The 27,123-nt window shown below is 49.6% G+C and overlaps 7 protein-coding genes across 7 annotated transcripts; 5 read left to right on the plus strand and 2 right to left on the minus strand.

The window, feature by feature from the left end:
- Positions 1-1,728: 1,728 nt before the first annotated feature.
- On the plus strand, positions 1,729-4,398 carry N7511_007774 (putative PHD finger and SET domain protein; the record flags this gene model as incomplete). Its single annotated transcript, XM_057130151.1, has 1 exon — positions 1,729-4,398. One exon carries the CDS (start codon positions 1,729-1,731, stop codon positions 4,396-4,398), a length of 2,670 nt encoding a protein of 889 aa, XP_056981934.1.
- A 2,751-nt stretch (positions 4,399-7,149) lies between these two features.
- On the plus strand, positions 7,150-8,693 carry N7511_007775 (putative MFS monocarboxylate transporter; the record flags this gene model as incomplete). The annotated part of the gene is made up of 4 exons (XM_057130152.1): positions 7,150-7,306; positions 7,357-7,457; positions 7,508-7,813; positions 7,956-8,693. The coding sequence occupies 4 exons, from the start codon at positions 7,150-7,152 to the stop codon at positions 8,691-8,693; spliced, it is 1,302 nt and encodes a 433-aa protein (XP_056981935.1).
- A 248-nt stretch (positions 8,694-8,941) lies between these two features.
- N7511_007776 (RNA polymerase II accessory factor CDC73 family protein) lies at positions 8,942-10,402 on the plus strand (the record flags this gene model as incomplete). The annotated part of the gene is made up of 2 exons (XM_057130153.1): positions 8,942-9,631; positions 9,683-10,402. 2 exons carry the CDS (start codon positions 8,942-8,944, stop codon positions 10,400-10,402), a joined length of 1,410 nt encoding a protein of 469 aa, XP_056981936.1.
- A 3,145-nt stretch (positions 10,403-13,547) lies between these two features.
- On the minus strand, positions 13,548-13,799 carry N7511_007777 (uncharacterized protein; the record flags this gene model as incomplete). Its single annotated transcript, XM_057130154.1, has 1 exon — positions 13,548-13,799. The coding sequence occupies one exon, from the start codon at positions 13,797-13,799 to the stop codon at positions 13,548-13,550; it is 252 nt and encodes an 83-aa protein (XP_056981937.1).
- Positions 13,800-20,048: 6,249 nt separating this feature from the next.
- flbA (developmental regulator FlbA) lies at positions 20,049-22,040 on the plus strand (the record flags this gene model as incomplete). The annotated part of the gene is made up of 2 exons (XM_057130155.1): positions 20,049-20,501; positions 20,568-22,040. 2 exons carry the CDS (start codon positions 20,049-20,051, stop codon positions 22,038-22,040), a joined length of 1,926 nt encoding a protein of 641 aa, XP_056981938.1.
- Positions 22,041-23,457: 1,417 nt separating this feature from the next.
- Positions 23,458-25,658, minus strand: N7511_007779 (origin recognition complex subunit 4; the record flags this gene model as incomplete). Its single annotated transcript, XM_057130156.1, has 2 exons — positions 23,458-24,075; positions 24,144-25,658. The coding sequence occupies 2 exons, from the start codon at positions 25,656-25,658 to the stop codon at positions 23,458-23,460; spliced, it is 2,133 nt and encodes a 710-aa protein (XP_056981939.1).
- A 762-nt stretch (positions 25,659-26,420) lies between these two features.
- Positions 26,421-27,057, plus strand: N7511_007780 (PaaI family thioesterase; the record flags this gene model as incomplete). The annotated part of the gene is made up of 2 exons (XM_057130157.1): positions 26,421-26,519; positions 26,644-27,057. 2 exons carry the CDS (start codon positions 26,421-26,423, stop codon positions 27,055-27,057), a joined length of 513 nt encoding a protein of 170 aa, XP_056981940.1.
- Positions 27,058-27,123: the final 66 nt, after the last annotated feature.

The raw sequence follows: 27,123 nt of genomic DNA on the forward strand, positions 1-27,123 counted from the left end.
TAGTCCCCCCCCTACTATGTTTCACAGGAAATCGGGTGTCAGGCTGACAGACCGCATAAGAAGGATTATCTAGAGGTAGCCTGAGAGACCTTAAACGGACTCATACAGTACTGTATCTTTCGATAATATACCCTGGGCTGATTTTAGTGCACAACCCTTTATAGTGGCAAAATACGCCAAATCACAAAAGGCTCAGCTTTCCCCCCCTTTCCTGACTCTATAGACTTCTCAGACCCGATGACCTGCCCCTCACACGCCACGTTCTCATCGGCGATCTCTCTCTCTCTTTCTCTGAAGCCATTCTGATTTCTCTATCTACTAATCCTCTCCTACTTTACCGTTGGCTCCCCTGTTTCCAGTATTGGTTTTTTTCCTCCCGTTCCGCTCCCGCCCTTGCGTTCCGGGTTTCCGCCCATCTCCCGGGACTAGCCTTCTGGTTCATTCTCTTGTCCTCCCACAATCCCTTTCAAGTTTGAGAAACAACCGGACCCCCATTTCCCCTTTTCTTGTCTACTAACTCCCCTCACATTCCTATACACCTATATGCTCCTTGTCGTTTTTAAGGTCATTTTTCATGCTGGAGGCAGTCCTTGATGTGGGATATTGTTCATCCGAACCTGCTTTTCCAGCACAAGAAACAGGGCCAAAACTGCCCTCTTTCTTTTGATATAGTCAGCTGATTTCTAGATGCCCCGTGACATTCCCAGAATGCCGCTAGTCCCAATCCTCCCTAGCGTGGCTGGAAACGGTAATACGGAACTTGGAATCTCCGGCTGCGATACTTCACCCCAAGGGTGAAATGCGAGGATGTTTTCAGGTCGAGCCTCCCCTTAGGGCTTCTAGCCCATTATTCTTACCAAAGGGCTAGCTGGCCTACCAGCATACCCCCTGTCACCATGTCTATACTAAAAACCCTCCCCCCAAGACTTACTTCCAGGCCTCATCGTGGATACACGCTAAGCCCCTTTCGCTCATGGCGCACTTGGTCTCTGCTGCCGGCCGAATATTCTCTCTGCCTAAGGCCCCGTAGCCTCCTCCTTCGTCTCTCTCCAGTTCACGGAAATCGCCCATCTTCTTTTTCCTCTCCTTTTCCCTATTCCTTACCGTCGCGCTTTTCCTCCTTTCTAGCCCTAATTCTCTTCATTCTTTTCTCTATCCTCTCCTCCCTATCTACTACTACTCGTATTCTCATCTTCTCCTCCCCCCCCCCCCCTCCACGCGATCTCGCTCACCCTTTTCACTCTCTTCGACGCCTCCACTTCCAAGATCCCACCAGGTCTCTACACAATCGCAGGACCTCGACGTGTCCTTTTCGAATCGCCTTGATCTCCTTTGACGAAACCTACTTCTCGCCAACCTATTTTTCTCGCCCATTTTCTTTTACCCTGGAAGTCACCATCCAGGCGCATTCGAGCAAGGTCTTCGACGCTTCCACCAGTAGCCACCATCAACCCAGGGCCCTTCATAATCTCACATCTGGGCTCTGTGGTATCATTTGATTAGCTGGAAAGGAAACATTGTCGCCTGCGCACGTTATCTTGTGCACTTCCCCTCGTGGTCGTGACATTTAACTATTCCATCAACGCGTTTGCCGTCCACCAAGGGCTTGGGAAGATACATGTCCCGGGGAAGACGTGACGGACACATAGGATAATGACAGGTCGTTTACGCCCCTGTTAACTAATACGTGATCTTGTCTTCACCTGAGAGGGGGTTATCTGTCGGACTATGACAGATACCTCCTCCCTCGCCATCACGCACGCCACAACGGATTCCTATCCGGTCCCCGCTCCTCCAGGCTCTCCTGCCGCCGACGGTGCAGTCTCTGACTCTGCCGCACCCGATGAAGAAGAACCTTATACCATCAAATGCATTTGCTCGTTTGAGGAAGATGATGGTAGCACGGTATTCTGTGAAGGGTGCGAGACATGGCAGCACATTATCTGTTACTACCCCGACAAGAAGGTACCAGATGTACACAACTGTGTTGACTGCGAGCCACGGCCATTGGACAATCGCCGTGCCACCGAACGACAACGGGTGCGGCGCCAACGGGAGAAAAGCGAGGATAGGGACCGGAAACCCAGGCGGCCTGGGCCTAAAACTCAACGAAGGAAACCGAAGGATACAGAAGTGAATGGGTTTGGACATCAACGATCCGAGTCAAGTGCACGCGAACAGCCACCGACGAAGAAGGCGAAAACGTCACACCGTCCCTCCGCATCAATTGGTGGTCTTTCCGGTATCCCGGCTCTTCCGGCTGAGTCGCGCAAGCGTCGTTCCTCTACCTCTGTCGCTTTGAGTCCAACGAAATCCGAACTTCCTATCCCTCTCTACTCAAACGAGTTCCTCAATCTTTACGACCGAGATGAAGATTACGATGAAATTGACAGCAACCTTTTTGTCAACATGAGCCTAATGCGGGACACTGTCTCATGGTTGAAGGACCCAGAAGCTTTGGCGCGAGTCACCAATGGACGTCCTGCTGAAGATACTTTTCAATGGTCTGATGCGGCATTGGATCGGTCTCGCTGGCCCTCATTGGCCGTCGATACGATCACAGACCCAAACAGTGAGATCGGTGGCAAGCATCCAACGTACAGGATCATCAAGACTCAAGATCCTGTACGACGGGATGAAGTTGTCGGAGAGATCACTGGCAAGGTTGGCTATTTCAGAGACTATTGTCTTGACCCAAGCAACCGGTGGTCCAAGTTACGGCACCCTGAACCCTTTGTCTTCTTCAGCGCACATCTTCCCCTCTACATTGACGGTCGTCGTGAAGGCAACAAGCTTCGTTACATCCGACGTTCCTGTCGTCCCAATGTTAGCTTGAAGATCTACATCACCAATGATGTAGAGTATCATTTCTGTTTTGTTGCCAAGGATGACATTCCTGCCAACTCGGAGATTACTGCTATGTGGTACCTGGACCCTGAATTCCATGAAGCTACCAATGGCGTGGTGAAGCAAGAGTCTGGGGATCCAGAGGCTGCTTCAGTCTGCATCAGTAATACGCTTGCCAACTTTGGTACATGCGCGTGTGAGCTTTCTGGCGAAGAGTGCACAATGGCCAAGCTTGACCGCCGGCGACGTCCAAAGCTGGATTTGGTAAAGACCAATGGCAAGCGGAGGAAGGTCAAGAGCAAGACTGTAGCATCTCCAATGGAGACAGGTCGTGCTTCTACGAGTCGTGCAGGTAGTGAGACAACTAAACATGACGAAGATGACCCTGCAGCCGATAGTCGATCAACTTCAGGCTCAACTCGTGGTCATCCTCGTAGTCGTGATCTAAGTCCTGCTCAACCTCTGCCTGAACTCTCTACTCGTGAAAGGCGGAAAATCGCTGATGCGGAAAAGCAATTTCAACAACTAGAGGATCGGCACGTGCATCCCAAGAAGAAGAAGCGATCCAGTGGACCTTCTCATTCTACACAACCTGGTTATTTTGGGACTCAACGTTCAGGAAGATCTCAACCTCCTACACAATCTCGTTCTCCTACCGCTGTGTCTCCTGGTACAATGGCTTCTCGCAATTTGAATCCTCCTGGTCTTCGCCGTCGTTCTGTCTACGTGGACGTCGGTATTCAGTGCAACCGCGATGATGAATCCCCTCCTCCTCCCAGGATTCGTCCTCCTCCCAGGATTCGTCCTCCTCCCTACATTCCTATGACTCGGCGTCTTCTGATGCGTTACGATGCGGAGAATATCAGACTAGCAGAACTTGCGAGACAGCAGTTGTCTTCGGCTGGCTCTGACAGCGCTGCGACTTATGCCACCTTCGGGTCTCCCGCCCCCTCGCTCCGCTCGCCTGCCGTTGCGCATGACCGCGCGGAGGCTACTGTGGCTACTATGGACAGCCCTTCCACTCCTGTGCACGGAGATCGTGAATTCAGTGCTCGAACTGAGACTCTTGGCTCCAGCAACGACCCACGCAAGCCGCCCATTTCCCCTCCGTGGCCGTCTACCGCCGCTCACAACGTTTTGATTCCGGGTGCGTATCGCCGCAGCAACCTGCATGTTTCTATGCCCCCACCCCACGGTATCCACGCGCCTTCCGCAATCAGTCCTGGCTCTACTGGTAGTCTTGCGTCCCCTCTTGCTCATGATCACGCTCCCCATGCTTTCGTGCCACCTTTGGGTCATGCTCCCACTCCCACTCCTGCGAAGAAGAAGCTCAGTCTCGGGGACTACCTGATCCGCCGGGGAACCATGGCATCGGACAAGCCTACCGCAGCCAAGAAGTCTCCCTCTGCCGGAGATGGCACTGCAGACCGTCCTATCACTCCTACTGGAACCGAGCTGCATGACAAGTCTGAGCCTACTTCTTCCCCACAAATGCCGATGAAAGATGCCCCCGAATCAACACCCACTCACATCCCTTCCATCTCTTCGTGATTTGATTCACGTGGCAGTAATGAGGGGTCTGTGACAAAAGGAAAAATATGGAAAGCGTCCCTATGGATTCTTTATTACGTTTCTTACGACCCAAAATTTCTTTTCTCGTGTGACTTCATCATTTCGACACTACAGCGACAAGAGCAAGGGAGTACACAGGCGTTTCATCAAGCCCACATGCTTTCTTTCTTTTTTTCCTCTACTGTGCCGGCTTTCTCTCATGGTTCTTCTTTGCTTGTTTTACTCTACCAACAAATACATCGATATTTGTGTGTTTCGGCCTTAGCTATCGCTTTTGCCATGGCCATGGTATGGTTATGGCTATCAGACGACGGCTTTGGCTTTCTCGTTCCGGATGGCGTATGGCGTGGTTTGAATGGCAAGGACTGGGTTTGGTCCTCTCTTTTTTCTGGTTATGGGAAATACCATCGGGTTGGGATAGGATCTTTGTGATGGTGTATGTGTACCAATCGTGTTCTGACTTTTTCTTTATTTCTTGTTTTTCTTTTTTTTTTCTATGGTCTATGGTCATGTCTGCCTTGTGGCGCAGCTTGGATCTTTGAGCCATCTTTGTGAGATTACTGAGTCTCTTCTCTCTTTCCTTTCGGTCACGTCGTCTGATGTGACTTGATAGCTTGTATGAACACTGCTTGATCATATGTACAGTTTTTTCTCTGTTCTTTGCGTAGTTTGTAGATTGCGTTTGGGGGTTTGCCTGATTGCCTGTTGGCACTTTGTTGTCTGTCGGTATCTCTCCGCTTGTTCGTTCCTCTGGTAAATAATCATCACGGACGTGTCTGCTCTGTCTGCTCTGTTTGCCACGACATTGGTTTCTGCGATACTCACTTCCTACAAAGACACATGTAGCTGAACTTACCATGGCTTTTTGACGTTATGGATACTTCTGGACGGAGAAATAACTAGTGCGATTCGACTAGGAATAACAATGTAGACTACCAAGAAAAGCTTTGGTGCAGTCCATCACCTACGACCCGACGAGGAAATGCATAATCACGGTAGATATGTCACAAGCAATTTGTCACGGTCCTTGAACTTTCATATAATCCCCTTCCCTAAGGTAACTCCGACGTAACTGTCAGCCTCTCTCTCTGCCTCTGCCTCCAAGTATTCTAGGTACGCAATCTTCCTCAACAACACGTCCGCCCCATAAGCACTGTTTCATTTTGCTATCTGTGCCCGAAATGGTGCGCATTATATGGGTACTATTTATTGTGAAAGATATCCAATGAGAAAATAGGTCCATTGCTTACTATAGGCAAGCGCTATACTTGTGACCTGCTGTTATGTAGTTCAGATTTGTGGAAAGTATATATTCGCATTTTGCTCTGCCTTTACCCTATAGAATCCGGTCCATTTGTATACATCTCATATCATCTTAAAGTCTCTGCCATTTGGTAAGAGAGAATACTCAATCAAAATGAAAGCTCAATGACTATCTTTTAAGCGAAAGTAAAAGTCAGAAAGAGGTTAAGACGCTTTAGGTGAATGCGCGTGAGTTCATATTTTGTCAAATGGCGTCTCTTTCCATAACCGGAGCGGTAGTTCAGTGGTTTAGAACGTTCGATTGCAAATCGAAAGGTCGGGGGTTCGAGTCCCCCCCGCACCTCTCTTTTTTATTTTTGTTTGCTTGCTTTCTTATCTGTGGATACTAGAATTCCTTCTATGTAATCCTGTCTCTTTTTTGGATCCTGGGTAGATAGTGTGCAATCAATCATAAATATCTGTGATCTATCTGTCTTGTATCTAATTTCTTGATACTCGCACTTCACATGAAAGTCAACAAATGAGCGCGCAAGATGAGCAACGATGCACGCTAGACAAAGCCATGGCGAGGGTTTCTCTGCATATCACCAGAGAACTTGCTCTTAGGTCTGGTCTATTTTGATTACTAGGCGATGTGCCTGTCTGCCTGTCCAGGTGGTTGATGTTGATGTTTATGATGAGGCTCGGTTGAAGGAAATCTAAGCACTCACTTATACCGGAAACACGCATTGGAAAAGGGACCGGTTGTGCAAACGCTTTTCAACCCATTTACCAGTTCTCCATTCAGAATGGCTGTGAAGAATTGGAAAGGCAAAGCTGAATGGACTATCCTCGCGTATATGTAGCAGTCGGCTCGAGACAGAAATCTCGAAATTCTTGGGGCGAACCCGGGCTCTACTTGGCTGCCTTACCTGCCGGAGCAACAGTGCGATATTGTACTGATTAGTGTTATATAAGGCAGCGAAGTTCCAACCACTTTGCGTTTGAATAGAGCAGAAAGCGACAGAGGAAACTCATGTCGGCCTAACGGTGTAGCGTTATATGTCAATATGTATTTACTCAAACTTCAGGGATGGATCAACGGTTTCGGAATTCATCAGGGTGTAAGAAGTGCTGCCATTGTGATCATCCGGCACGAAGTGCGAGGGTTGACATCATAATCTGTCAACAGTGAGTTGAGAAATATATAATAACATAGGAAACATATTCTCCCGTGTGTACTGTTCAAGTACACGAGATCTTTCACTGTAGTTGCGCTAAACGGCCTATCTAGTGAAATAGATTATTAACGGGAGAAGATATGTGGATCTGAAGTTGTAAGGTCGAGCAAGAGAATTCAAGCCTCCAAAGTAGACGGCACGAAGTCCGATACTTGACTTGACTGACTCAAGCGTCGGGCCAACCCCGCGACCCAACCGTTAACTTTTCTTCCCTTTCCATATCTCTACTTACATCCCAACAGTATATATGAATTCCGAAGACTTTACGCTGGACGAGATCCATTCTCGCAGATCTACAAATGAAGCCACCGAGATCGAGCAACCCGCCCTTCCCCCAGCAGATGGCGGCAGAGCTGCATGGCTGATGCTGGCTTCATGTTGTCTGATTCAGTTGCCCGTTTGGGGTCTGTGATGAGACATAAAAGGCAGATCAACCTATTAACCTCTATTCTAGGCTTCTCCACTGTGTTTGGTATCTTCCAAGAATACTATACAACGCATGACGTCCTACAAGGAAGCAAAGGCGACCTGGCGACCGTTGGGACTTCTTCCACTGTATGCGAAAGGAAATCGACATACGTGAATAGTCTAATACTTTCTCTCAGGGCATCCTGTATCTGCTTTCGCCTGTTACCTTTACGATTCTGACGCGGTACCCTCGCTTGCAATACTACAGTGCGCCTACAGGCTTGATCATTACAGTGATAGGATCTCTGCTATCCTCATTCTCCGTGCAAGTATGGCATCTTATTGCTACCCAGGGTGTCATGTGTGCTCTTGGAAATGCGCTCTTGTTTAGCCCGTCGTCCTTGTACCTTGACCAGTGGTTTTTACACCGAAAGGGCCTTGCACTTGGGACTATGTGGGCTGCGAAAAGTGTCACTGGCGTTGCTCTGCCGTTTGCTGCCAGTGTCTGTCTGAGCAAATTTGGTCCGAGTACCACGCTGAAAGCCTGGACCGTTATTACTGTATAGTTATATCCTTTGTCTAGTCCTCTGCGGAATTGATAGAAGGGCTTCGAGACTTGAGTGAAACTGACTCTGAGATTCTTAGTTTATCACTACTCTCATGGCACTACCATATATGAAACCTCGAATCCCAATCTCGGCTTCGGCTTCAGCACGTCGCTTGGATTTGAGTTTCCTGAAGCAATCCAGTTTCTGGATGCTGGAAGCGGGAAATATCATCCAAAGCTTTGGCTATTTCCTGCCAACAACGTACCTTCCTTCGTATTCAACGGGAACGGTAGGGCTATCCCAGACAACTGGTACACTGTTGCTCTCGCTCGTCAATGTAACCTCCATATTCGGCGGTATCGCTATTGGAATCCTATGTGATCGCTTCTCTGTCACCAACGTCATGTTTATATCCTCAGTTGGCTCGGCATTGTCGGTATTTTTGTTCTGGGGCCTGGCGTCGTCTGGCTCTGAATCCTCAGAGACGGCCATTACCCTTCTTATTATATTCTCCATGACATATGGATTCTTTGCCGGTGGCTTTAGCTCGACCTGGTCGGGCGTTATCACTCAAATCAAACGTGATACATCGCCATCACTAGAGACCGGTCTTGTGTTTGGTCTTCTGGCTGGAGGACGAGGCATTGGAAATGTCATCAGTGGGCCACTGAGTACGGTGTTGATTCGCTCCGGTTCTTTAAGTGATTCGAGTGGCTCCAGCGGCTACGATTCTCAGTATGGAACTTTGATACTGTTTACAGGCATCACAGCTTTCCTGGGGGCATGGAGTTGGATGTGGCGATACATCAGTCCTGCAGTACGGTGTCTGGCTTGAAACGAGATACCAGGGATTGACAGGAAGTTGGTGAACCTGAACTGGAATTTCTTGAGAGTATATGGAGTAATTAGAATAAATAGTAAATTGAAGACAAGGAGTCAATACGCACATAGTTAATGCCAAGTCGCGGTCACGTGAGGGCAGATATGCGGAGCTTCTACTCCAAGCATTCTTGCATCTCTCGAACTTCCCAGACTACTTCGATTCCGTCGTTGCGCATCAGGGCCACTGCCCTATTCATCATAATGGCTACGTCCGACGCCGCAACTCACGACCCTCTCCTTTCCCTCCGCCGCGCAATTGCGGCCGGTAGCCTCCCAACACCGACGACCTCTCCCGAGCTTTCTGCTGAAACGGCCACCGAGGACCTGGCTAATGCCTCCTATCTCTATTTCACACAGCCGACTCTTCAGACAATTCCATTGGCTACCCCGACGCGATTCATTTCTGCGAACTCGGGCTCCCCGGTCGACCTGCGAAGTATCCTTTTCGCGTGGCAGAACAAAGATGTCGCTATTCCTGAGTACTTCGCCTCGGCGAATCAGTTCAACGAGACCCTGAAACAGAAGGCCTCACAGGAAGATGGAAAGGAAGAAAGTGTACAGATTCTTGTCTTCGTTGAACGTCTCGATCTCATCACTTGGCTGGAAGGCGCTTCTGATGAGAGTGAACACATCAAGCCTCTCGAGGGTGCTGCAGCTGCTGCAGAAGCTGCCGCCAAAGCTGCCGGTGCTGCACAGGCTGAGGCTGCCGCCGGGATCGCCGCCGGCACGGCTGGTGGTGCGACCGCTCCAAGCGGTGTTGCAGGAGCAGCATCAGCTGGAGCTCAAGCTGGTCGCCCACAGAAGCTGATCGGGCCTCGGCTGCAGGAGATATATAACGGGGAACGCAAGACAGGTGATCGGAACACAGTGCTGCGCGGAATTAAGCCAACAGTGAGTTACGAGAAATGACCAGATTTACCAGAGCTCTAACACCTTCACCAGGACTTCTCGCACGTTCGTAAGAGCGCCGAAGTGTTCCTCAACCGCAACCGCCCCGGCCACCCAGCTAAGCCCGGCAGTAAGCCTCAGGTTCCCGCGCCTTCAGCAGGACTCCCGGTTTCGTCATCGCGCAAGTCCACATCACACTCGCGCCCAGACCCTATCATCCTGATCTCACCCTCCGCTTCCTCCCTCATCCGCATGTCGAACGTCAAGTCCTTCCTGGAAGACGGTGTCTTCGTGCCTCCGGACCACCCAACCCTCTCCAGCGCAACCAATGCAAACCTGGTCAAGCTGGAGCGCCCACTCCGCGGAGACCCTTCCAATCCCAATTCTGGCGCAGTCGGTTCCCGAGGTGGCTCCAAACCCACCAGACCGACAAAGTTTATTGTTGTCGACGGTACCGCCAACTTCAAGCCCGAGTACTGGGACCGCCTTGTGGCCGTCTTCACTACCGGCCAGACCTGGCAATTTAAGTCCTACAAGTGGTCTTCCCCACCCGAGCTGTTCAAGCACGCCACCGGTGTCTACGTTGGATGGCGAGGCGAGGATGTCCCAAGTCAAGTCAAGGGCTGGGGCCGCGGTGTGCAGAACTTCGCCGTTGAGCGTTGGGACGAGAAGAATGGTCCGCAGGGTGGTGGTCGCTGGCGTGATCGTGAGATCGTCGAGGGTATCTGGACTGCTATTGAGGAGGGCATGAGACTTCGTGGCTGGTCCAAATAGACTTGCTACAGTACTTGATACCTTCTTTCTGCTTTTCTTTATTATTTTCCCGTGGCATCATGTTCTCTCTCTCTCATATACCCTCTCACTCGAATAACGGCCAATTCAATCTATCCACATGGCACCCTCCTTCCTCTCCAATTTCCATCCATCCTCCCCTCAAAATTGAACATTGATGACCAACGACATTCAAGGCGTGGTTCTGGGCGTTGTGTCTGGTGGATTATCTGATCTTTCTTGAGCCATATGTATCTATGACGGTGTCTTCGTTTTGCTGAGAGACCCAGAACAAAGAACAAGAATAACATTTACTTGAGCTCAATTCTAAAAGAAGCTAGCAAGATAAACTTAGTACAAGGCCTAGATTGAGATTGCCGCCAGCTCTTTTGATTGGTAAGTGAGATGGATGCATTGGGGGAGTGAGTCTTGTCTCTTAATAGGATACTCCTCGGTGCCAGTCAGTATCTACGAGACTTGACTTAGATCTATCGTCTGATGCTATTTCCGTGTGCTACACAGAGCATACTATACACCAAACCCACCCATCCAACCTACAACCCTATAAATTCCAAAACGAAACAACAATCTATACCACATCCCACTCTTGCTCCCAATCCAATCTCACCCAGACCCAAATATCCCCCGAATCAACCACTAACATCCGGCAGTGGATATATCACATCCCCCCAGCCGACAACAACCAACCCGATCCCATCCCATCCATCCCAAGTCCCCAATCTAGGTTTCACAATGGAGATATCCCTGTACCGTACCATGAAGCAGTAAAGGTGCAAACACTAGAATGCAAATACAGAAACAAACACAGAAACCAATACAGTCGTATAACACATCATTTTGATATATATACTCTAACACCATCCCATTCCATCCCGTACACCCAATATTGCCGATCACCCCTCCAGTTTCCCCCGTCTGCCACTGTGATAGTACTGGAGTAATACCTGCAGATACTGCAGATGAGATCAGTCACATATCCCACCCTTGCCTTCCGGTTTGTGAGCGGTGATGGTGGTGGTGGTGATGATGATGGTGATGGTGGATGCATGCTCCCGTGCGTGGAGGACGTGGATGGTGTGGAGGGCTACTTACTCCATGCATGCTAAATATTGGGGGATTTGTCATTTCACAGGAGAGAACGCAGTACTGTACAGACAAATACCTTTGGCGAGCGTACTAATTTTCGTTTTGGCATTTGACATTATTGCTACTGTATACAGTCGCTATGGTTGTTATGTTGCGATATATCCTTCCAGCGCTGTAAGGTAGATTTGCTTCTCTAGCGTTGTATGCATCTCATCTAGCTACAGTACTGTATACTGTACATCTACGGAGACACTACATTATATCACTTTACTGTACCGTATAGGCTGGATTTCTAATCTGGCTACGGAGTAGGTAAATCATAGACTTACTGTACTGTAGACTCGGAGAGGCGAGAATCAAGCCGCTGGACGTGGCATAAGAGCGCTTAATCCGAACTGTACAGTACAGTAACAGCAAGTGGCAAAGCACGTAGAGTTCAGAATTTCGATCTCGCTGCTTTGGTCTTGGTCTTGGTCTTGGTCTTGGTCTTCGCGTTAGGGATGATCTACAGTACATGACATTACATTACATTACATTGAACATGAAAGTAAGTTCAGTGAAGGGGGTGTGTCCATGCAAGGTGGCAGATACGGTAGTAAATAAGTTAGCGTTAGCCCGACAAGATGTGAGTACAGTAGCAGGTACGGAGTAGTGATAGTGGCAAGCCAATATATAACCGCTATAAGTTACCTTATTATTAATATAGGTAAAGATGGTGGCTGTACTTTTCTTGGAGGAGTTAGGTCTGTCGATCACTAGGAGAGAATGATTGGCCCACCAAACACGCGGCATATATCGAGCTACAGTACAGTACATGTGGGCGCATGTGGCTCGCCATGTGTGAAAAGTGACATGTCAATTTCTCCTACTTTTGCCCGGAAATAGAATGGTTGGGGGAGTTGTGTGGCAAGTTGTGCATTTGAGCATATTACTCTGCAGAGCGATGCTGGGGTACCATGCGGAAGCTGCAGGATCTTGATGTAGGGCATGGAGGGTTTGGTCTTGTTTGTTCTTATTTTCTTCTTCAAATCCGTTCACTTTTCTCCTTTTTTGGGGCTACGATGTATATTTGATTTTTTTGTTGGGGAGTAGTCAAGCCTTGCATCGATAAGGTAGGGGGTGCGCTGTATCTCTGAAGCTAACAGGATATATCTGACCATACTGGAATCACCCTCTCAAAGCAAGCCTCGACTCGAGGTACAAGCCGCAGATCAGGGAAACTGCCGAAGCCAAGCCAGACCACAAGTACATACAGTACAGTAGCAAAGCAATAGCAGACTCCACAATCCTGCAACACTTGCATGGCCTCACCATGCAATCCAAATGCAACATGCACGCACCCACTCCCCCGACCTTCCCCAATCAGTCCTAGTCCAAAGCCCAAGCCATTATGAATTAACCCAGTGCCCTTCTGCAGGCCGCAGATCGACACTTCGCTTCGTCCAGATGTACTTGTGCATGCAGCATGAGAGCATGGGGTAAGTTAAACCACGGAGAGGAAACAGGTACAGCCCAATCTCCTCAAGCCAGTGAGCTACGGTAGCGAGTACCACTAATCGAATCTACGGACCATCCCTAGACGGGATGCATACAGAGACATGTGTGCGAGCTGTGTGCCCATGTGCAAAGCAAAATTCCGATCGAGTGCATGTAACCATGTAACCATGTAACAAGGCCGGCCTATTGCATTTCTCACGGCGAGTTTTCAGTCCAGGCCTTGAGACAGGGACTGAAAATCCTTTTCGACCCGAGGGTCGAGACGTGCCTCGTTTCAGGGGGTTCGCTTCAGACCCGCCTGGTACGGCGTGAGACAATCAAATCGCAGACAGCTTGGACAGTCAAGAGAGATACTATGAGCAAGCCCTTTGTGCGACGTGGCCGGTGTACAGTATAATTGTATAGTAGAGACGATCTTGCGACGGAATTTGGTCTAGCGGGCCGTTGCGTTATGGGGCTTTTCCCTCTATGAGTTAATATATTGGATTGCTCCGTATGGGAAAGTAGCCATATGACCATGAAGATCATACTGCAGAGACTCAGGCTACAACGTGACATCATCTTCACCGTGGCCATTCCGCAACGTTGTAGACGGAAGACGGGCGTCAAGCTTGACCGAAACGTGGATAGCCGACCCCGCTCGAGGATGCAGATGCATTGAATCGGCCGTCAAGATCGCTTCTTTGGGCGTGAATTGCCCCGCTAGGCTACGCCAACGGTCAGAACAAGTGGAGAGCGACATGGTATCCTTGAATGGCATGCGCTTGGCTCGATGTTTTTCTTCAGGTCTAGCCATTTCTAGCCGGTTCCGGTTGAAGCGAGGACCGTGAGATCACATTATGCTGCAACTGACTGATTGTAGACCGTGGTGTTGCGACGATCACAGTATCGATCGGACAACTTCCGTCTTCCCCGCTGTCATGCAGTAGCAGAGCCGATGAAACATGACCGGTGTGTTAGTACAGAAATAGCCGATCTGTTGAGTCTGGTTATCTTTGGGGTCCAAACCCCTCGCAGGATCAGATTTGAGTCAGAGTAGGAGTGGTTACATGGTGAGAATGACTCGAGTGGAGGGTGTAGGGTAGAAGGTATGGAGTATGAGGAATCCAATGTATGCCAGGACAACCCCTCCCCGACATCGGGGGAGCCTCGGTTGGAAGAACGCGTTTCTCGGGGTGCTTTTTTTTTGGTTATCTACAGGCTCTCAACTGTCCATCTCCGGGGATAGTCCTGTCTTCTCCGAAACGGGTGTAGTGATAACCGTTGACTTTAAGATAAGTGAATTTATAGATGGCATACTTTGTGGGTGAGACCTCCGAGATCGCATCCCACGCTCCCACCAGGTTGGAAGTCACATGCCACCTAGGCATTTCTACATAAATCCCTAAATGAGGCCTAAAGGCATCCGTGGCCCTCCCAGAGGCTAGGTTAGGTCTTACTAATAACCGAGACAATTAGAAGGTTGACCGCTCTTTTCTGGAACACGATCCACCGTCAACGTGCGGAGGAATACTTCGGGTACCGGCCGAAGATCATGATTTTCTTGAGAAAATTCGCGGATCTTCCACGTGGACTGGGCTTTTTCTTTTTTGGCCTTTCCCGTGTCTATGTGGAGAGGCTTTTCCGGAGTGTTTCACACGTATGCTTACCACTTTCATGATAGTACATGTACGCTGTCGAGAGTAGAGAGTAGATAGTAGATAGCAGCTCATCGACAGCCACATAAGCTGAAATACCGAGATCGTCAAGATTGCTCCATTGAGACGTACCAAACACTACTACTGAATCTGATAACCACGGTCACCTCATCCTATAGTGTGGATATAGTTCCGTGCCAAGCCTTTCATTCGGCCGGAGCAAAGAATGCTCAAACTTGGATCAGGAACATCAAAATCTTCCAATCTGCTAGTGTGCTCCATCGTGGATGAAAAAGCTCCATTGTTTCTCGCAAATTCCCCCTTAATCAGGAGAATTCACCTCTTTCATCAGGTGGATCAGACGGATCCATGGGTTTTCCGAGACCGAGCTTCTTAGCGTCTTCTAGAAGGATTCTGGAAGGCTGCTAGCCTTCTAGCGTGGAAGAGGAGAGACCAGTTTGCCACACCGGACTTCGCCGTGCTCAAGGCCAGCCACGGCTGGTTCGGTCGGGACTCACAAACCATCAGCCACAAAGTGTAGCTTCGTTTCATTCTGTAAAGAAGTGAAGGTTTTCAAAGTCTATGACGTGACGAGGCCGTTTTCAGCAAGTGGATCACGCAGTGTATCCATGGGTTCACGGGTAAGATACAGGTATAGTTTACCACCAGGGAATACAGGGGCTGCTGAGCTAATCACATTATTTGCAAAAGGAAACCTGGATCCGATCACAGTAAGGATACCGTCACAAAACCCGACGTGGTTCTTGCTGTGCCTGCAAGCCCTCTCCCCCCTCATCCTCGTAAGCGGGATGTCCGAAATCCACAATCTGACAGCTCTCTATTTCATACACTTACCCGAGTCATGAGCCAGGACGCCCGTTTCATGATATTTGCGGCTACGGCGATAGACAATCTATTCAAGCTCCAAATTTAATTCGATCCAATCAGTCGTGAACAATACACTAACCACATCCGTGTACAAGTATATTACACTATGTGAGGCTCTGCTCGGTGCACATTCTGCGACGTGCACCCCCAGGTCCCACTAGTCCAATCACTAGTCCCTCGCTAGGGAAGTTACTTTCCTTCAGGCGCCCCCTGGGAGTGACATCCCTGCGAGGCAGATCAAGCTCGGAGCTTCGAGCTCCATGCCACAGCTGGAAACTGACTGGAAGCTCCAGACTCGCCGTGCGGCTGAGGTTGGTAGCTGCGTAAGCCACAGAGGCTATATATGGAAGAGGGAAGGGATATCAGGAGGGCCTGGCCTCGATCTTCCGCTGCCATCCGTGAATTGACTGGCTCAGTCCAGTGTCTATCCTATCTCTTCCGGTCTCTTTGGGGGTTAGGGTCGGACTGAATGGGCTAATACGTGTTGATCCCGGATCTGTGCTTGCGAGTCGGAATGGTTGATCTGCGGCATTCCACGTGGCTGGCTTTTTGCTACTGTAACTTTATGGGATAGGTGCATGTACTGTAGTGCATGTACTGTATTCGGGACATGCGCGTGGGTGATTGGTGATGTGCCCTCCCCACATTCATAGCTATCCCCGGCAGCTTGGGCCTGTCCACTGCCTACGTAGACATGTACAGTATGCTTCGTTGAGATTGGTCTAGATCAATCCAGCTTATCTACGTATCACAATCCCGATTCAGCAGTACAGTCAGTCAGGAGAAAACAAAAAGGATAAGGATAAGAGCCAAGAAAAGAAAAACAACCATTGCTCAATCCTGGCACCAGGTTGCCTAGAGACCATCTGTTGTATCAAGGGGCTACTCCTCTATCTAGAACCCTCTTTCCCAGCCACCTAGCCAAAAATGAAATTCAAATTCAAATTCAAATCATGCTATCACCAACCAGCCCAGGCTACAGAGTACATATGTACATGTACATGCACAGTATCCACGAGATGGCCATGAGACGCCATTTAGAGTTTCGTCGATCAGTCCGAGCCCACGCAGCATCAGGGCATAGTTTGAAACCCAATCCTTTCAAGCCACATTCCTCTTAAAAGGCATGGACAGAGGCAAGGGCCAAGGCCATGGACAAGGTTTGCTTTTCGGATGTTGGTTCCCTGGATTCCGCCACTGCCACATGCGCGTCCTTGTGCATGTGTATGTAGAGGTACATGTACGTAGATGTACCGGTTAGTAACCGTGCAGAAGGAAGCCGAATCAAAGCTACTAGAATCAGCCACCGGTAAGGAGGATGTCATGGTAGCAGACTTCAGACTAGTACCATATAGCAGTACCAGTCGAGGAGTGAGTAGTACCAGTACCAGGGTATACATGCATAAGCTTTGCACTCAACTGATCGACACCCCAGGCCCCCTCCCCCCCCGAGTCTGTATATCCACCATAATGTCTTGGCAAATGACTACCCTAGGGGTCACCCATTTTGAGTTTTATGACTCGCAAGGTTGAGTACGGGGTCTAAAAAGGATAAAAAAAACCGGAAACCCCCCCAAATATGCACATGGAGTAACAGTGACATTACCACATGTGTTCCTGAAACCCCTGGATATGTGAGTTTGCCAAAAAGGGCATGAATGTGCTAGCCATGTCCTGCAGGAATCTATTGTCGCGTGGCAGTCAGGGATGTTGGAATGTGTAGGGTACAAATGTCCACCCTTCTGTACAGTATGTTCGTACATTAGATTAGGGTCTAAATTTGGTACCGATCAAAATACAATACAGTGCAAAAGTGGCCCTCTCAATTACCATACCATACCCACCTATCTCCGGTATACCGTGTTATTCTCCGTGGGAGATGTATAGCATGGAGGATCAACACGCAAATCAATTGAGGGTCCTCCATACACCGTTGAGCATCTGACCGCAAGTTTAGACTACAAGAGGAAAACCTCCGTGAGCCAATCTGTTAGCGGGCCTCAAAAATTGGAGCGGTAATCCACTTATCGACTAGTGAGGGCGGAATAAAGCGACAGGGATTGAATCCACTATCGGCGCTAGTGTCTCGATTTCTTGATAAGTGATTATGGGTAATATTTCCATGTAATGTATTGAAGTTGAAGATACTAAGCTCAAGACAGACTAGAGCATACATGGTTAGTTTTCTTGTTTCCCTTCATCCACACAGTAGATTCTAGTGATCGTATAGCTGGCACCGTATAAGATATAAAAGAAGGTTTGGTCTCTAGCGGTTCGGCTTTGCTCGGCCTAGGGCTGAGCCAAGAATCGCATTTTGCCCGGAGTTTGGCGCCCTTTTTTTTCCAATCTTCTTTTTTTTTTTTTTTTTTTTTTTGGGCCCCGATTTTCGCCACATGGGAAAAAGTTTGGATCTCCCCTGGACAAGGTTAAGCACAATCTCGTTTCGCTTGGATCCCCAAATCCACGTGGCGTGGCTTCGATCGTGAATCGTGAACCGTATTTACAGTAGTCCCTGAGCCTCTAGGAGTGTTGACTGATTACGTAGATAGATGTGATCGATCACGATCGATCTCTCCACGAGTCGTTTATGACATGTCGTTATTTGGAATGTTCTCTATCAGTCAGTTTCGTGGGGATTGCGTGTTCTATGATTCTTCGATCGGTGCTATCAACTATACACAGTACATATCGCTGATCATCGATAGTATCACTTATCACGTATGACGCTCGGTTCGATTTGGACTTCCTATGAAATATACTTTGGGTGACAAATCTCTTACTCATTAACTATCTTGGGAGGAGTGGCCCCCTCCCCAGCTTTGGACCCGGGACAGTGGTACTCTGACAGAATCCCGTATTCCTTGCCGAGCATTGCTCAATTTGTATCTATCACCGGGGATGCCTGAGCGGTCAGATACTCTACCTTTTTGCCCAGGCGTACAGTAGAGTAGACTGTTCTAGGAATAGCATTTCGGTACTTGGGATGATTTTCACATTGACGTCTGATGTTTCGCGTGATCTCTTTTACGCTCTGTGGTTGGTCGGGGTTGAACTTTGAGCACTGCCATTCGGAAGACATGTTGACGTGTCTGACAGCTCCAGATTGCGCTCTGGAAGCTCAGATTGATGACATAGTTCATGCAAGTGAGATCCTTGGGGCCGTCGTGCCATGTCGGATACTTTTCCCAAGATGAGGCTCTCGCGATGACCGTTGCGACGGCTAGCGTTGGATCGGACTGAGTCATTGAGCCGAAGCCTACGCCTTGAACCCCTGCATTTCTATACTCTAAGTTTTGGCCCCCTCGTATTCTCAGGTCGGGGTGACCGGGGTGGCCGGGGTGACGGATGATGTGATGCCCCTGGGTAATTATAGTTGGTGATCAGACTAGGCGATGAATGATGACTGGTGAATAAGCGACGATAATGATGCTGTTCCTGTGTATCAGCGGTTAAAGTGTAGGATGTTGAATGGTAGGGCGCCAACCGTAACGTTCAATCGCAGATTTAGGGGAATAGATATGCGAGGCTGCGCCTCGCTCTAGTCGCAAAGTAGTAAGAGGGGAGCGCTCAGACGCTAATCATCTCCACGTGTGCCCACGTGGGACAAGGGTGTGAAAAGAAGAATGGAATCACCATGGAAGCCTGGTGAGATTACTTGATTTTTCCCATTTATTTATTTTGATATTTTTTTTCTCTTTGATACTTGAATGTATTACGCAATGATCTAATTCAGGTTCGGCTGGTGCCAAGTTTCGCCCTGAGGATAGTGTAGTTTCAGAATCAAAGGAAGACAAAAAGGGGTTAGCGTGGGTGCCGAAACACCGATGCAGTTCGACACAGTAGATAGTTACAATAGGCTGGGGGATCAGAGGAAAGCGTTGTCTTCGCCCCACTGCCGATCGGGTGGATCCCCACCCGTACGGAGTACTCCGTACGTGTAAGGGTAAGGGTAAGAGAAGTGTGCCCTGTCAGGACACTACACTGTAAATCTGTGTGTGATCAGGGCATTGATCAAGCTTCCACAGTTTGATTGTCTCTTCTAGAGCAGGTGATCCAAGGTTGGAGATGGATCGAGTATATCATGGACTCTACGACCTTGTATGGGTATGAGACAAGTATGGTATGTGGGTCGTTATTCCAAATCATGGATTTTCAATACCACCCATACCGAGGCAATACACAATACAATCCACCGATCTTCCCACGTTGTATGCAAACTCACGCGTGGGTTGTGGGTCAATGGATGACAGCCTGTTCTTCACCTTTTTTCATTTTTCCTTTTTTTTCTTTTCTTCCTCTTTTTTTCTTTTTCTTTTTTCGCCTTTTTTCCCTCGTTTTTCCCGTTTCCCCCTGCCCATTTTCCTCCCCTCCTTTTTAGTTTTCCTTTTAGGAATAAATACGATTTTTGAGCCTTTTTATTCATCTTCCCCCCTCCCCCAATTTCCCTAAAATTTCATGTTTTCATGTTTTTTTCAGGTTGACCTAACCCACTTTTTCCAAAGTCTGGTTCGCCCGACTCAATGCCAACCCAACCCGGGAGCCACTACCGAGAAGATTCTCTCCCTTCACGTACCTCTCCTGATCCTCTACACTTCACTGGCTCTGTAGCCGGTTCTATATCTCGCAACCGTCGCTCTTTTGCTGCCTTGGCCCAGAAGACCACTGTTGCCCTAGGCTTACAGAACGCATCCGCATTACGCTCGTCGACTTCCTACACTAGTTTGTCGAAACACTCCGCGACCCCTTTGACCCCACCACTAGACGATACCTACGAGCAATTGACCGGTTCCTCGCGCCCTTGCTCACCGGCGTTGGCCGACTCGACGACCCCATTAAAGCGTCGTTTCACTCTGCAGCGCCTTCCGACTCCCCCTCAAGACTCCCGCTCCGACCCGCCGTGCGGTTCTCCCAAGATGCATCAGACATCATCGCGCTTATTGCGCATGACCGAAGATGAGCGCCCATTCACCAAGGTAGGTGTTGACTGGAATTGCGAAACCGGATCTCAATTTGGGGACAATTGAAGCTGATGTGCGCAGGATTTCATGGATTTGTTCTCCACCTTGATGGTTAGCTTGAAGTTGGATTCACACCGCGTTCGGTTCACAAGATATGACCACACATTTACCTCCGAAGAGGCCATCAACAACTTGGGCTCGCTCAAGTTCTCCCAATCCAACCGCATGCCCGACCCCAAGGACCCCTCCCGTATCGTGACCACCACCACAACCACCACTTTCTCCATGGCCAAGGAAATGGCCCGATCTGTCTGCCAGCGATTTGTCGATGCGCGCTTTATCGAATCCGTGGACGGAAAAGCACTTCCGATTTTCCCTCTCAAGGGTGCCCTCTTCCAGCTCACCCCCAAGGGCATCAACATCCTGCAGCGGTTCTGCCAGCGGAACGGTATTACCGCCCGGCACGTGATGGACGTTTTAGAGTCCCCTCGCAACACCATGCAACTGGTGAACCTCGAGCGCGACACCGAATCCGATAAATTGTCTCACGACCGCGCGACCATTGAGGTCATCTTCCGCCGCTTTGCTGGCCAGGATGGCCCCAATGTCAAGAGCAGCATCTCTACCTCCGACTCCGACTCTCTTAGCGACTACACCAACGGCTTGGTCGGTGTCAAGGTGGCCCGGGAACGGAAGCTGCAGGATGGCAAGGTTTACGCTAACACCTTCACTGGAAAGGGAGCAGTGGACTGGCTGATGGATTGTTCGACCACAATTGAGCGCCGCGAAACCTCCCTGATTGCCGAGCTATTCCTCAAGTACGGCCTCATCACGATGATCCAGGACGATAAATCGTTCCCTGACGGTGGAAACAACGCTCACTTCCAACATTCCAAATATGCTATTTATGGCTTTACCGAGCGTGGACAGCGTGTATGTGGATGGATTGCCCGTGAGAAGGCTCGGGAAAACGCGACCACCTATGACAGTCGTGGCATGCCCAAGGATTCTAACAACGCCCGCTTGACCCACATCCTCCAAGACCCCGCTCTGCGTCTCCTTTTCCGCGAGTTCCTTCGCTACTCCCTCTGCGAGGAGAACCTCTCCTTCTATCTCGATGTTTCCGAATTCACTTCCAACTACCACAAGGCGGAGAAGGTGGGCACATTCAACAAGGTTGACTCGGTCCGGGAAACCTTGGCTGCTGCTTACGGATTGTACAACGCCTTCCTGGCTCCTGGCTCTCCATGCGAGCTGAACATCGACCATGCCCTGCGCAACAGCCTGGCCAGCCGCATGACCAAGGCCGTTGGCGATGACGAGTCCATGTTCAAGAGTTTGCAGGAAGTGGTCCACCTCTTCGAGCTGGCTCAAACCTCCGTGTTCAAGTTGATGTCCAGTGACTCGGTTCCCAAATTCCTGCGCGATCCCAAGTACTCCGTCGTTTTACAAGAGCACGATGTGGACATTCTGGGGGGCTCCCGCTCATACTCACCCACACCGAACGCTCCCACAATCCCCGAGCGGAGTATGAGCCGGTCAGCCCGCGCCTGACAACCACCGACCACAAGCATTGACCTAGCGCGTAACCCCTTCGAAGACGACTCGTACCATTGCGATTCTGACTCCTCATGAGCCCTCGGTGCACACAGCAGCCGAAACATTCAACACCTGCGGTTTTACAGCATTCGAGTCCCATTGAGGCACACTAGTCGAACGTATTTCTGCACATACACCTCATGCTTGTGGACCCCCCAAACACGGATCCCCCCTCCATAGGGCACAAAAGTATCCGGCAGCTTTTGGGACCCGATTTCACCAATCTCGTCACGATCGCTTCCACGAAGTTCCTTACCTCTCCGCATGCAGTACAGTATATACCCAGTGACTCTGATGAGTAGAGTTCTGGGTGTCTCTGGCTGCCATTATCTCCAATTCCCTTTTTCTTTTTTTGTCCTTTCCTTTAATCCCACTCGTCACGAGATTCCCCCACTCCGAACGAAAGACGTTATGATCGATGGCTCATGTTATAGAGAAGGCCGGAACTGGAAAATTATTTGTAATATTCGCATGGCATTGCTTTTTCTTTTTCTTTTTCCATTTTCTTACCTTTTCTTTCATCTCATATCATCCCTTGGTTCTTTCATCCGAACCGGTCTGCAAGGTCTGCAAGGTCTGCAACAGGGGCGCGTTGAGAAGAGAACCAGAAGAAGAAACACCAGGAAAACATTCAAAAAAAAAAACAACAACAAACCAACATGAAAGAATGGGAGGCTGCTTCTTATTCAACGCTATTGAGCATCAGACCCGGCGTTTTTTTTGCATGTTTTTCCTATTCTTTTCACATTATCTCTATCATCATCTTTTCTTCCTGCATTTCTTTTCTGTCTCTTTTGAGCATTTCATATGATTCCACTTTCTTTTCTCTTTTGCTCATTTTGCAACCTTTACCATTTCTCATTGCTTTCCTGTTTATTTTTTTTTCTTCTTTCTTTTTGGTTTCCTCTTTCCTTCAAGTACCCTGCATTCTTCCTGGGCACAGCGAGCGAGTTCTGGTCTGTTTGTGTATGTCATATTATTATATTCATTTCCAATGGAAATGGCACTGGACACGACGATTTTGCTTCTTCTGCGTAGTGTATGGTGTCTGAGAAGTGTATATAGACATGCGCATGAGATGCTATCTATAATCGATTTCTGTCGTCTGTCTGTCACCGGCTAGAGATTACATTAGCTAGCATTATTCACATAGCATATTCAAGGCCCAAGGGCCTGACCGTATTATAGATAGAAACGCAACAAGTTATGATCTATAGAGCCAACACTCAAGGAGTTGAGACCACCCACCAACTAGATACAATACTAATACAAACACAAGCCTGGATTGGAAGTAAGTAAATAAGTGAGAAACAAGTAACGTTAACTTAACGTTAAACAAGAGCAGGTAAACCAGCTCCCAAACACACCAAGTCTATTCACGCCACCACTGTCCCAAAGCACCACCAGACCCAGCCATCTCAATAACCTCCTCGAAACTAATTTCCACGCGGAACATCTGCCCATCAGCAGTTCCGTTCCCACTGCCAACAGGGGTAACAAGACCCCAGCTCAACAACTTCTCCCAAGACTCGCGGGCAACGTCCCGTCCCCAGACCCTTCCAGGCGTAGCAGCCGCACCACTCACAGAAGCATTTGTCTTCGCAGACGTCAGCAGCCGCACATATTCCGCGTATGCAGCTGGGAAGGAGAGTGCTAGCGGGGTCATGCTCTGGGAACCGTCGGTTCCGGGATCGAAGAGGGCTGCTAGGCGGGTTGCTGCTACTAACAGGGCTAGGGGGAGGGAGGAAGGGCTTGATGATGTGATTGATGTTGAGAAGGGGGGGGGTGCTGGGTCGGGGCAGGAGAGCGGTTGGGATGTGAAGGCTTTGGGGGTTGGAATTTGGGGGGTGGTTTGGGGGTCTGGGGTTGACACGCTTTGGAGGAGGTCGCTGATGGGGAGGAGAGCGCTTGTGAAGAATTCTTTGGGGGTTTTGGTTTGGTTGTAGATTCGTCGCAGGTGGAATTGGAGGTCTTTGTCGTTCCACATGTGCTATGGAGAGGGTGGTTGTTAGTATGTTGACACATCAGTGTTGATGGCGGATGGTAGATTGTCCTTACCTGGAGATATTCTTGCCATCCGTCGAGGAGCGTCTTCCATTTGTCTGACTCGACTAGGGAACGCTCGGTACCGAGTTCATCTGCGATACCTGCCATCTCGCTCTCATTTAGATCCAGACTTCCTAGACAGGCATCTGAGAAGTTCTCGAAGGATCGAGGGAGTGGGACGTAGACGTATCGATGGCTGAAACGACTCTTGACACGTTTCTCGAGCATCTCGGTGACGTCGACCTTGGTCGTCAGGCCAATGACTGCAATTGGTGCCTTGCGTGCCTGGGCAATATCGAACAGATTGTACAGCAGGGTCTGTCTTGGATGGGTGACGAATAAGTCGAACTCGTCCAACAGGATCACGATCGACTTCGCAGCAGTTGCACCTCCACCCCCCGAAGCCCCGAACAGTTCTTCTGGGTGTGATAGCATAGCCAGCAGTGTCGCCATGGTATCTGCATAAGAGCTGACCTTGGCGGCGTCGTCCTCGGTGTGAGTCTCACGACCGAGCTGGCGCCACATCTCTCGTAAAGCTAGACGGTCATCCGTGTGCAAGAAACCATTAAGACGAACAACGTGGAAATCATTTCTGTGCTCCTTGGCAAGAGATGAGATGATCGATTCCACAATGGCGGTCTTTCCACATCCCCGAGACCCAAGAAGAAGCATTGAGTTACCCTCGCCGACGGAGACAGTTGACTCAACTAGTTGATGGACTTTTTGGTACTCCGGCTCAAGCCCTCGTAGCGGAACCTGTCGTTTCCCAGACAGCTTTTCAAGCAGAATGGTTGAAAGAATGCGCACTTCATCCCCTAGACCACTCTGGCAGAGTGCTTGGAATTTCTCCGCGTATTCTGGCAAAGGCTCAGAGACCTCCACGGCATCCTGCAGAGCCGGTTGGATCTCATGGAGATCTTGTTGAAGCTGCATCGCCACAAGATCATCCAGACCGTCCTGGTATTCCGGCGAAGGCGACTTTTCTTTCGGCTCGTCAGAGACCTTTTTGCTGGCTCTGGGCTTCGCTGTGCTTCTTCTTGATCTAGTCCTGGCCACAGCGCGGGGAGCAAATTCCGGAGAGGGCTCATCAACTTCCATTTCAGCATCTTCCTCATCTTCCTCCTCATCCTTGAAATCATCGTCTTCCTCTTCGACCTCTTCCGCGCCATCGTCGTCCTCGTCTACCAGAGGAGATTGTGTTGGCTTTTGCGCGCTCCGGGCTGGACGCCCACTCCTCGGTGTAGCTGCCGATTTGCGCCTCGAAGATGGCGTAGTAGCTTCTTGCTCAAACCTCTTCGGTGTTTTTCGCTGTCGTCCACTTGTCCGTGTTCCAGCCCGTGCGGGTGTCTGCACCTCCTCGGTATGGGTAGATTGGCGCCGGGATGCTTTTCTAGGCGTCGGAGATGCTCTATCGCTATCGGGGGACGATGGGATAGCAAAGACATCTTCATCTTCGGTGCCCATCTCAATGTCCCCGTCTTCATCCTGGGAGACTCTTCTCCGCTTCGATGCACGGGGGTCCTTCATAGCTGCGATTTGGGGAAGCGAATTGAGGGGTTGATGCGATTGGAAGGTATGCGAAGCGAGGGAGCTTTATATCGAGATGACCACGCTGGGCTCTGTTTGCGAATGCTGTATCAGTTGACGTCAGAAATTGAATCAACACTGTCTACCGTCTAGCTGCGACCAGTGATTTAAGGAGCTCGCTCAAGCGGATTGACGTACCAATTACAATTAGCAGAGAATTAGCGGCACATTGATCAGTGCCAACAAAGGCAGTGTTCCCCAGGTCAGAGTACTGTTGAGTGTCGGAGGACAACAATTGCAACAATTGCGGCCGAATTTCTCGCCTCAGGCCGAGACGCGTGACGCGAAATCAGGTGCCGCAAGGAGCTCTGGGTCTGCGTCGTGTATAGGGTGAAGCTCTCTCAGGGATCTAAATCTATAGAAATATTTCTTCAAGGATTGTAAATCGCATGGCTATTAATTCTGTCAACCTGGTTTGCCCCTGACAAACTCGACAGCTAGACAGCATGGCAGCATGAACTATGGCAGCATAACTTAACGTTATGACAGCCAAATGTAGTGAACAGGTGAAAAGCACCCAATCACTTTCCAGTCGCATCAATCTCATCTGCCGACTATATTCCGAGCAATACGGAGTCGATGGTCGGCATCAGCCCAGCCGAGGTCCAATCCATGCCGGTGGAGAACTCACAACTCTTATTTCTCCCTTATACTCACTTGATACTCACTTGATAGCCCCATTTGCTCTCCACATCAAACATCATGTCAGACCACGCGATCACTGCCCCGTCACGGAAACTGGACGAGTTCGAGGAACTCGTGTTTGAGTATACAGGCCGCATGGGTCTGGGGAATGAAGAGGTATGCGCAACTACACATCCACAGACAAGCTACAAGCTACAAGCTATATAAAACGACAAAGCAGCCTCTCCTACACCACCAAACCCCCCAACAAAGTATGAATTAAATAGCTAATAAACCCCAGCACTGGGACGTCGACGCGCGCAACTGCAACCTACGCTTTGAAGCAGCAAGCCGCGGCCCCCCAGCAACAGTCTCATTCCTCTTCACTGTAACGCCCGCACTAAGCAATATGATGGGTAACCTGCACGGCGGGTGCGCAGCAACACTAATCGACGTCTTGTCGACGACGATCCTGCTGGGCGTGTCTGAGCCAGGCAAGTTCTCCTTTGGGGGCGTGAGTCGCAACCTGAAGGTTACGTATTTGCGGCCTGTGCCGACGGGGACGGAGGCTCGGATCGTCTGTGAGGTTATTCATGTTGGGAAGAGGCTCGCTTTGCTTAGGGCTGAGATCCAGCGGGCGGATAGTCGGGATATTTGTGTTGTTGGGGAGCATGAGAAGGCGAATACGGATCCAGAGGTTACGCAGAGGATTTAGATTGGTCCGTTGTGGTAGAGGGGTAAGAGTTGGGGGAGGATGTTGTACTTAGATGGTGCGTTGAAT

This window comes from Penicillium nucicola (genome assembly GCF_028828085.1).
Source record: "Penicillium nucicola strain IBT 29836 chromosome Unknown utg000008l, whole genome shotgun sequence".
In the NCBI taxonomy this organism is placed as follows: domain Eukaryota; kingdom Fungi; phylum Ascomycota; class Eurotiomycetes; order Eurotiales; family Aspergillaceae; genus Penicillium; species Penicillium nucicola.